At 42.5% G+C, this 11,270-nt stretch overlaps 1 protein-coding gene across 1 annotated transcript; it reads right to left on the minus strand.

Moving 5' to 3' along the window:
* Positions 1 to 749: 749 nt before the first annotated feature.
* Positions 750 to 11,185, minus strand: NUDT21 (nudix hydrolase 21). Its single transcript, XM_075940400.2, has 7 exons — positions 10,915 to 11,185; positions 7,902 to 8,102; positions 6,950 to 7,013; positions 4,960 to 5,049; positions 4,079 to 4,154; positions 2,767 to 2,881; positions 750 to 1,031 (listed from the first exon to the last, which is right to left on the minus strand). The coding sequence occupies exons 1-7, from the start codon at positions 11,028 to 11,030 to the stop codon at positions 1,010 to 1,012; spliced, it is 684 nt and encodes a 227-aa protein (XP_075796515.1). The 5' UTR covers positions 11,031 to 11,185; the 3' UTR covers positions 750 to 1,009.
* Between the last annotated feature and the right edge of the window lie 85 nt (positions 11,186 to 11,270).

An 11,270-nucleotide genomic window follows, 5' to 3' on the forward strand; every position in this document is an offset into this window, starting at 1 on the left:
TACGGTACTATTAGGAAATTACTGGACATCTACAATTAGTGTACCCTTCATTCTAATTTATGGAAGACATCTTTTTAAAAGTAATTTGAAACACCCAAAAAGAGAATTGTAGATGTTTGGATAGTTTAACTTCTGAACACTTAACTATCAGAGCTCTGCTCAGTAAGGAGATAGCTCCCAGGAATCAGGCAGATACATATTTCAATGCAGTTACCAATATAAATTCAGCTCTACAACACTGCCCCCATGACCAATCAGAAAAGTGCTCCTTTATAGCTGTTTAAGGTATTTCCTTATTTTACCTGGATCCTATTAGTTAATATTGAACAGTCCCATGAAAGGCTTTCTGATTTAAATCAGTTGTGTTTTAGGCAATTCCAATGAAATCACTCATTTCATCAGTTTCACTTATAGCAATAGGCCAACTTATCTCTTCACATTCCATTCCAATCATAAGGCTGAGCCTCGGGCTACTGTTTTTTAGGTAACTCACCTTGACTCTGAGTACTATTTTCCCTTAAAGGTTTCAGGCTCTTATCAAGATAGCTTCCCCATGTGACCTCTCTGCTTCTGAAAGCTGAAGCTTGAATGCTCTATTAATATACTAGTCCTCCCTGCAGTGGGTTTTTCCCAATTATCCAGACCTATTGTTGCCCTCATCCCCCGGAAGAAAGCATTAGCTTTAATATTTCACTCAACATCAGTAAGACATAGCAAACCACTAAAATAGCAGAAGTAGACAAACATAATCCAATCTATTTTGTTTAATGTTGTACAAAAAAACTGATGACTATTACAATGAAAAGTGATTAAAACACTGAGTCACATTCGCCATCCCACTATCTAAACAGTTGAGATTCACTTTGCTATTCAGACAATAGAAAGTTTAGCAGTTTTCAGGAAAAAAATGACATAAAAAATCCTTGTATCACATGTATTCTTCCCTCTTCATCTTAAAGCTGTGCTCACAGAGACGGCTTCTTCTACCTTTCTTCAAATATATGGGAATTCAGTTGTAAATAAAATTGAATCTAAAATAAATGCAATATGTTTATTATTTATAGGCAGAAGGTGATTTAATGTGTGCAATATTTTATTTTTCAGATAAACAAACTCACACCTAACAGAAAGCAAAGATGAGATTTCCACTCAACTTTTTGTACCTCAACCAGTAATTGTCTGCACCAGGTAGACACTAACCTCAGCTTCACACACAAGTACACTAATGGATCCAATCCTGTAAAACTAAGTCTTAAACCTTCAAAATTGGCTTTTCTCGGTCTGAGAAGCTATGAGAATTTTGTTTCATCAGGGGAAAAAAGTGTTACAGCGTGGAAGAAAATTACTATTGGACAAATTCTGCATACATCAGGAGTCAGTCACGAGTAACAACCTTCACAAAAGATTTATAAACTCTTAAAACTGAAGTTTGCAGCGTGAACAGTGATAGACTATTATGCAAGAAATAGCTAATTTAATTTGTGCTGTGTCAAATATGTGTTCATCTCAATTTTCAGATATCCCTGCAGCTAATTAGGACAGAGGTGTAGGGATTTGTGATTTCAGCTCCGGTTAAGCTACTGAAAGTAGTAATTCATGGTAATACAACCTTTGCCTGCTTAAAGAAAAGCATTTTGTTAGTTTTTTTTGGAAAGAGACTTCTTTTGTGGTTTTTATACAGGAAATGCTATAGCAGTAGTTGTAAAGGCTGACAGCAAATAAGGGAGATAATAATAAAGATGAAGAATGGTACAAATCTTTTAGGGTTCTGACATCTCAAAGAGATTTTTTTCATGCAAGAGGGTGGATGTGGCCTAAATTCCCTCTAAGAGGTATGGCTACACTGTTGCCTAGCTCAGGATGGCCACACAGAGTGTTGCCTCTGCCTGCCAGCCCCAGCATGGAGCAGTTGTGGCCTGGGCAGAAGCTTCTCTCCTCATTGGCCCCAGCACAGAGCTGCTCCATGTTGGGGCCAAAGGAGGAGCGCCTCTCCACCTTCTACAGGACCCAACCCGGAGCTGCTCCAGAGCTGCCAATGCTGGGGACGGGGACGGGGGGACAACACAGATGACCCTGATCTTCAACTAGAGCTGCATTGGCCATGGAGAGGTCCTGCTTACCTGGCCCCAAGCTACTGCAGTAAGAGAAGGCTGGGGTTGTCCTCTCTTCATCCCTTACCCCCAGACCCAACCCAGAGCCCTCACCCCTATCATCTTCCCCAACTGCAAGCTCCCTCCTGCACCCCATTCCCTCAATGCCACACTGTCCATGTATGGGATGACTTGTTATGTGATACATCACTGCCATATTCATGCAGATTACAAAAGTGATTCCACACATGGACATACAAATAGAGGGAACTAAATGTGACTTGTAAAGAGTAGAGCCGCATGCACGCACACTTGACAAATTAAACTATGTGTTGCATGGAAAATTACTTAAGTACAGGCTCAAGAACACCAGACAGACAGACCAATAAGCTCTCAAGCCTGATGAAGTATGTTCAATGGAGGCAGTTAAGGAATGCATATTTTTTATCTGAATGGTACTGATACACCTTGAACATATTATAAAGATAAACTTAAACAACAAATGGTCTGGTAGCACTTTATAGACTAACAAAACATGTAGATGGTATCATGAGCTTTCGTGGGCACAACCCACTTCTTCAGATGACTGGAGTTTTTATAAAGATATTATAAAGAAATGCTGAGAAATTAGTCAGCATAGTAGCTACTTATACTGTGAATCTGCTGCATACTATACCTGCTCAAAAGTTGAGGAAGGCTGGAAATGATAGGTCCATATCCTGGGGCATTGTCATAGAGCTCAAACAATGGTGCAGCTACCAGCTTGTAATTTTTGGGGACAGCAAACAAAGCTAAAAAATTAACCAAAGACAGTATTTACAATGGAAACAATTGTTTCTAACAATTTCAAGCTAAGGTTCCACTAAGGGTCCCTTTCCCCTTTTAAATAATAGATAATTGTCACCCAAAACTACAGTGTTCCGATGGGCTTATTTTGCACAGTTAGAGGTGGACCTCTTATGCTGGGATTTTGTACATACACACGCCTCTCACCTATTATACTGGCAAAGCATCCCAGTTTATGATGACTTAACATCGGGGTGGGCTAAAAAAGGCTCAAGGAAATTGGATATTTTAGTTTTTTACATAGCTATACAGACATACACTATTTAACATTACATTTGAAATTTAGAAGTTATGGCAACGCAAGATTGAAAGTGTCTTTTTCACTCACAGAAATTGGTCCAAAATTGGTCCAAAAGATGGTGGGTTCACCCACCATCAACCTATGTTAAGACCTAAAACTTTCTTACAATATACTTGGGGCTGCACCCCCTGCTTGCTATGCTTGCCAACCCCCCTCTCTCCGGGGGGCAGGCAGCCCAGGCTCTCGTCCCCGCCACCCACAGAGGTGAGCTGGGGACGTGTCAGCCCCGGCCTCTTAACCCCCCCCCCCCCCCCCACACACACACACACACTGCCCCTGGCCACCAGGGAGGGCCAGGGCTGAGGCCATGCCAGCTCCCGCTCCTTCCTGGGAGGGCTGGGCTGAGGCAACTACTGCTCTCCTGGCCACCAGGAAGGGGAGGGCTTGGCTGGGGCCACAGTGTGGCAGTCCCAGCTCTCCACATGGGCCCTGGGGAGGGCCAGGTTGGAAGTGGCTTGGCTCTTGTGCGCACGCATGCACGCACACACGCACACAGAATAATTTAAATACAAAAATAACATTAACATTTACTATTTTAATATTAAATAGTATGTGTTTGCTGCCAAGTTTTAAAGAATATTGACTAGACATTTTCTTCGACTATATTTTATTTGTTTTTCATTCAGGACATCAAATCCTGTGTCTCCCCTTTTCCCATCCCATTTAGCAGAACTCTTATGAGACTTGGTTTATAAGCCTTCCCTCACAGAGGAGAAACTTGTCTCCATGAAGATAAATATAACCCCATGTTTGTTTACAATATGAAACCTGAAACTGCTGTCTTAATAATTGCACAGAAACAAACAGAACACCGATTACAACCTCTACTACAAACACTTACCCTTTTCCTGTAGCTGAACCAAGAAGAGCTTTTTGTGCTCTTTAGGTTTTGTAATATGAGCTGGAATATATGGATACTAAGGGGGTGAAAAAAAAAGCTTAATTAGTTTGTCCAGCACTCTGAAAGTATATAATTATCTGCAAGTGCTTCTTAAGAGTTTCATATAAGAATCATGAATGAGTCCTCAATGACATCATCAGATATAACATACATAAGAAAAATACAGGACAGTAAGAGAAACTGAACCGTAATGCCAAGCATGTTATTGTTACTAAACAGCTAAAAATAAAATGTAAAGGGAGATGACCTGTTTACAGGATAGGAGTACTAATTATACCTAGGGATGTAAAATGTTAACTAGTTACCTGGCAAATATTAGAGTTATTGGAATGCTCACCCAGTTAATTCAACCTCTTCAAACCCTAGTGGGCAGCCAGCTGCAGAGGGTCGGGCAAGAGAAGCTCGTCTTGTGGAGGGCTGACTTGCAGGATCCTGGCAAGCCAGGCTAGAGTAGCGCCGTGCCCACTCAGGCCTGGAGCAGCCACTGCTGTGCCTAGCAGACAGGATCTGTGCCCCAGAGAGGCAGCAGAACCGCAGCCCTGGCAGGGCCTCCAGCCCCTCCACCAGTTAACTAGTTAAATGATATAATTTTAACCATTTAACCAGCTAATTGTTTTAATAGGTATTTATATCCTTAATTGCACCACATTCTGCAAAAATAAAGTTTGAGTATCTAGTAACAACTCCTCAAGCAAACATAAACCCAACAAAAGGAACTTCAGATGCCATGACCAGCCAATCAGTAAAAAAAAATTTCCCCCCAGAAACACTCATTGCTAATTATTTTAATTGCCAAAATGTATGCAGACATGGACACTCACCTGTGGAGGTTCAAAGTTTGGTCTCCACCAGTTACCAATGCAGTCATCAATCACCCAATCTTGCTGAACTCCGTCCTGACGCCCCAGTATCTGTCAAAATCCAGCTGCAGTCAAAAAACCTCTACATGATCCATTGCTAGTACTCTTAGGAAAGCATTAAGGGATGCTGTAATAAGGGTTTAATGCAATTCAGAGCCAAGCTAAAGTAGTCTTATATTAGTGTTAATATACAGGCAGTCCCCGGGTTACATAGATCCGGGTTACATGGATCCGACTTACATCGGATCCCTACTTACAAACAGGGTGAGGAAACCCCACACTAGCTGCTTCCCCCCAGCAAACCAGGGAGACGCGAAGCTAGCGCTCCCCCCTCCCCCCCCCCAGCAGACCAGGGAGATGCAGAGCAGCTTTTCTTAGCAGACACCTCAGCTTGAGAATAAAGGTCTGAGGGAAGTGAGGTGTGGGAGAATAAAACTGAGCTCTGGAGAAATGTTTGGCTAGAGTTTCCCCTACAATATGTACCAGTTCCGACTTGCATACAAATTCAACTTAAGAACAAACCTACAGTCCCTATCTTGTACGTAACCCGGGGACTGCCTGTACTTGTATACTAACTGACGTAAGATATGCATCATGTGCCAGGACACTGGATAAATCTAAGCTTACCTACATCTCTGGAGGGAGGGATTTTGCACATCCCTGAGAGATGTAGCTATGCCGATATAACTTTTCAGCGTAGATCAGCCTTTAAAAACAACTTTTGTAAATATGGTTCACAAATGCAATTGACCCGAGGAGCCAGACGATAAAGCCATTTAGTCAGAACTTGCAGTGCAAGAGTTGTCTAAGTAATGTGTTCTCCCAGACGTATAAATCAAGCACCTAGTTCAAGATCAAGGACACCTGAATTGGATATACCGAGCCATCCACAACAAGACCTTGATCACTGGCTGGTTCTAGCATCACTGCAGTATTTGAGCACTTCATTTGGATGTATATATCTTCACAATACCCCATAAGGTAAAAAAAGTGTCCCCATTTTATGAAACTGAGGCACAGAGAAGCTAAGTGACTTGTCTAAAGTTGCCCCAGGTCACATAGAAAAGTCTGTTGTAAACAGGGAATTGAACCCTGGTTGCTTCAAGTCCTAGGCTTGCACTCTAATCACTAATCCTGCTTCTCTCTGGTACTATCACACAACTTCATTTGTATATTTGTTTTATCTTACTCTATATTTTAGAAATTAAGATGTGCATCTGTCGGTTCATTCATGTGTTCACTTGTTTAAGAACTCCTAAATCTTAAGAGCTTGGACCACCAAATTTGGCATGCAGCTTCCTCTCATCATAACCAAACCCTTACTTTGCTTTAAGTTATGCCAAGACAATGGCACGTGCCCAGAATTCAATTGTTTCCTATAAAAAGGAAAGGGAAGGGTCTGCTAGGAGGGAGTTATACTGTAGAATGACCACAGGGAGGCAAACAAAGGGCTAGAGATGAGTACCAGAACAGCTTTAACCCCATTGGCCAACAGAGGGCAGGGAAAGCTATCTGCTATACATTTCAGATAGTTTGTTTGTTTGTCCCCCAGCTGGGAGACATGCACCCCTTCCCCAGCTGTTCCCACTGCTGCGGCCATGGAGAGGTGCTTCTCACCTGGCCACAAGCTGCTGTAGTGAGAGAGGGCTGGGGTTGTTCTCTCTCCCCAGGGCAGCCTGCATACAGAAACCCTCATCCTTGGCCCCTACCACAGAACAATGATAAAAATGGAGAAAGAGAAAACTTATTTAAGGACCCAAGCAATGTTGGCTAAATCTTCTAGCAGCATACTATGTGAACTACTAGAAAGAAGTCAAATGTGAATCACTGAAGCAAACAAAAGAATAAAAACGGTAAAAAGGCTATGTTAATGTTTTGGCCAAAAACATTCTAGAATGAGTCAAAATTCAACTGCTGTAACAACATTCAACAAAAAATGAAGAAAATATACCTCTGTCATTAAACGTTTGAGTCCTTCTACCTCGTCTTCTCCTGGATTGAGTTCACCACCTGGTCTGTGAAAAATTAATGATGAAAACTAGTATTCTATATTTTATTTACAGATACCCTTAAACTTATTAATGAATATGTCTCACTTCAAACTTTTACGGATTTACAAACTCATTTTCAAACTCGTTAGTAGCCAGAGTCCCAACTCTCAAATATCACTGCTGGATTATTACAATTTCAACACTAAACAGGATAGCATGCACGACTACTACAATTTTTTGAGAGGACCTCATGATGTTAGAAAAATGCAAAAATGAGGGAGGGGTAGGTTTGACTTCAGGCATTGCTCCTGACTTTGTTTTAAACCAAAAAACAACACTTGAAGAAGTGCACAAAAATAAGAAGATAAGTTATCATGAGGGGATAATCCTGATTTGGAAGTCCAGATAACCCAACCAGTCATTCCCACCTTTAATTCCGAAGATTGTGAAATTTACAAGAATTCATCTACTTTCTCTTTCCATAACAATAAAAGCACAGAAAGGAAACTTATCATTTATAAGCAACTATATTTTTAAAATTTAAGGTCAATGACTTAAGGTGCTGAGTGTGTTTATACATGATTTATTTTCATCATGTCCCTTCATTCAGAGACAATAATAATTACTGGTGACAAATTCTAAAAGCATCAATATACATGTTGATGAAGTCTACTATAATGAAGGCTAGTCGTCAACGCAGCAATAGATTATCATCAACTTTCTGCAGGGGATGATACAGCATGGTTTGCCATATAAACAGCAGCAACTGCTGGAACACACCCTTCGATCCATGATTTCTTAGTACAGATGAGCAGCCTATATATTTGCTGTTCAACTAATCTGTTATTTGGTAATGCTCTGTGATTCTACTAAACATTACTATAATGTCAAGTTCCAACGATATACACTTACAGTTTGAAGAAAGTTGTACCTAGCTGCAGTAGTAGCACATGTGGCAGCCTATGCTCATGTACAATCAGAACTCCCTCTACAGTCCGCCTCATTCCAATCTTGTCAAATTCTTCCCTCATGCGCTGAAACCGGGCTGCAACTGAACTATCTTTCTCATAAAGGGGCTCCTTTGTACCAAATGTATAATTTGTAAGTGGATACCTAGAAGATAAGTCACATGTTACTATATCATGAAGACTAACCCAGATCTCATGAGCACAACTGCACAGTACATCCTGAGGGTCAGCTACCGTAGTATAAAATTAGCTATCACTGATTTCAAAATATTTATAAGATGTGCACACATATGCTCCCTATTCTCTTCTGGATGCAATTCAAGGTACTGGTTATAATCTATAAAGTTCTAATTAAATGATTTGGGCTCCACTTACCTGAAAGGCTGTCCCTCTGCAATTGCAAGAGTAAACCACTGGCTCACACTCAGCTATTCCAAGCCTTAAAGCTCTCCACAAATAGCAGCAAGACACTCAAGTAGAGAGCCTATATCTGTGACCTCCTACTTGATCTCTGCCTGAGTTAGGAGAGTTCTTAAGCTTGTGCTTTCAGAGTCTGTTTGACAGACTTTTGAATAATCATTGTAGTAGCAGGGAATGAGTTTGTTAATAAGCAGGGGAAGTTCTCTTATATTTGGTTGATCGGTTCTTGATTTTTATTGATTTGTGCAGATGCTTTGATGCAAGATACTAATATGCATTTCTAAATAACTCATTTGAATCTGATAACTATTAAGGTCATTATAAACATTTCACTTGAAATCTTTTTAGGTGTTTCTTTTCTAAAACCTTAATCTTAGAGATAGCTTCCCAAATTCAGTGCTAATTTGGAATTTCTCCCCATCTTCCAGTACAAAGTATCAGAGCCAATTCTCATGCATGCTGCTATTCTACAAGCATCTCTAGTTTTAGAATATCTTAATGAACATCCTCTCAATTACAGGTCTCTTGCTTCCTGATCAATGGTGTCTTTATTATCTTTATTACCAGTCTCTTGTATTTTCTCCTCTTTATCTGTGGCTTTATGATTTCACCACTATTTTCTTCTTCTACTTAAATTATTTCAGAAATCTCAAATTATAATTCCTTCTCTAAAATAAGATTATATTTATCATAGAGAAGCGCTGTCCACTTTATAAATGTGTGATATTCCTTAATCTGGATCCAAAAAATTTGACTTGTACTAATAAACACAAATTCAAAGAGTTACAGCTTCTTGCTAACAGACTGTTTCCCCTCAACAAAAATCCCTGTAGATTAACATTTTCACTTTTAAAATTAGTTTTATCCATTTGGGCTTCAAAGTAGGGATGTAAAAGAGTAGTTGAGTCATCTTCTTACTTCCCCCCACCCTCCACCTTGGGGATGGAGAAAACAGGAGCCAGTGCTGGGAGAAACCATCTTAAAAGAGGCAAAGGCAGCAGGGAGGTGTGAGGGGTAGAGGAGGCTTCTCTGGCAGCAGAGCCTTGGGCTAGCCACACCCTGGGGCTGCTGGACCTGGTAGGAGCAGGGACTTAGCAAACAACAAAGAGTCAGGAAACACTTAGACTGATGAAATATCTAGAATTTGTTATCATGAGATTCTTCAAAGACAAAGAACCACTGTTGCCCTCATTGTTTGATAGGTAGGTAATGACCTAACCATCCAGTATCTTTGTTTAATCCAGAGGTGTGAGAATTGAACTTGCAAATGAGCTTTATTATTTGCTAATTAATGGTTCTTATCTGCCCCCTTTGACTATCTAGTCTTTAGGTACTTATAGACTCAGCTTTCCTTTCATATATTTTTTACCTACTGCCTTTTCTTGTTACCTCCTCCTCCCAATTTTCACTTCTTCTCCCCTCCCTCCCTCCCCGCCCATTCATTTTGGTCCTAGAAATCCAACACTCTGGTCATCTGAAGAAGTGGGCGGTGCCCACGAAAGCTCATGATACCATCTACATGTTGTGTTAGTCTATAAAGTGCTACCAGACTATTATTTGTTGTTTTTTTAGTTTATCTGTACAGACTAACTCAGCTACCCCTCCCCCCCCCAAAAAAAGCTCTGAGTGTGTAATGGTTAATTGTGGAGTACTGAGTATTACATTTGTTTGCCATTACTGCAACTTTGTAAACTTATCAAAGAAGAAAAAACTAAATGTGATGTCCACTGTAAAGCTAAGCCTGCTTCAATAAATGGCCCACTAAGGCAGTCATTGTATACCAGCACTTGCATGTTACTTAATACAAATCAAGTTGCATCCTACAGCTTCCAAACATCCAAAAAAGGTACATATTTGTCCTGTAAACTCAGTACACGCTGAACAATGAGCACATATTGGGTACACACTTTTACATCCTATACACAAACTCAAGACACCACAGAGGTGGAAGGAATATAAACCCTCAGCAAAACAGGTGTGCAACTCTCCTAACTCAGCAACCCCCTTATTTAATCTCACTTAGATAGCAGCGGTATATTTACACCCCCCGTTGACGGTCCTAATGCCTCTCCTCACAAACTGAAGGTCTCCTCCAGGTAAAGAGCCTGCTCCCATTAAAGCCATCCCAGTTAGGCAGAATTCAGTCCTCTCCAGTGTGAGCAAATAGTGGGATCAGAAGGGGCCTCCTTCCCTCAGGCCCTCACCCCCAGCCTGAGGTGAGGGGCTAAGGCACAGGCAGGAGCAATGGGAAGAAAGGGCTGTAGACGGCCCTCTCCAGAGCCAGCAGCTCCGTGAGTTCAGGGTGTTGCTCCCTCCCCGGAAGCCGGGGGAGATCTAAGGCCGGGGCACGGTGAGGGTCTTCCACAGGAAGGAGGGACGGGGCTCGCAGGTGGATGTGGGGAGATTGGGGGAGGGGCTGGGGAGCTGAGGGGGGGCCGTGCCGGGGCGCTGAGGGAGGGGGGAGGGGCCGTGCCGGGGAGCTGAGGGGGGTGGGGCCGGGGGGCCGGGGAGCTGAGGGGGGAGGGGCGGGCACTCACAGGTTGATGGTGCGCTCCAGCGTGAGCGGCTTGGTCTGCTGGATGTACTTGTTCCCGAACTGGTTCACCCCGCGGGGCCAGCCGGTCTGCGAGCGGTTGGGCGGCACCACGGACATGATGGCGCAGCGGCAGGCGGGAGGGGCTAGGTCACTGCTCGGCGGCGGGAGCCAATTCCACCATTAACATCCCCGCGCGCCAGGCCTCACACCCCGCCAATGGCTCCGCCGGAACCGACCGGGCGCGCGCCGGAAAGGGTAACCATAGAGACTGGCGCACAGAGCGCCTGGACCATAGAGGACAGCAAGCGCGCCGCCACCCACCCTACGGCGCACGCGCACCATTGGCGGCTTGTAGCC

Source organism: Pelodiscus sinensis, chromosome 12, assembly GCF_052426305.1.
Source record: "Pelodiscus sinensis isolate ZL-2025 chromosome 12, ASM5242630v1, whole genome shotgun sequence".
Taxonomy (NCBI): Eukaryota; Metazoa; Chordata; order Testudines; family Trionychidae; genus Pelodiscus; species Pelodiscus sinensis.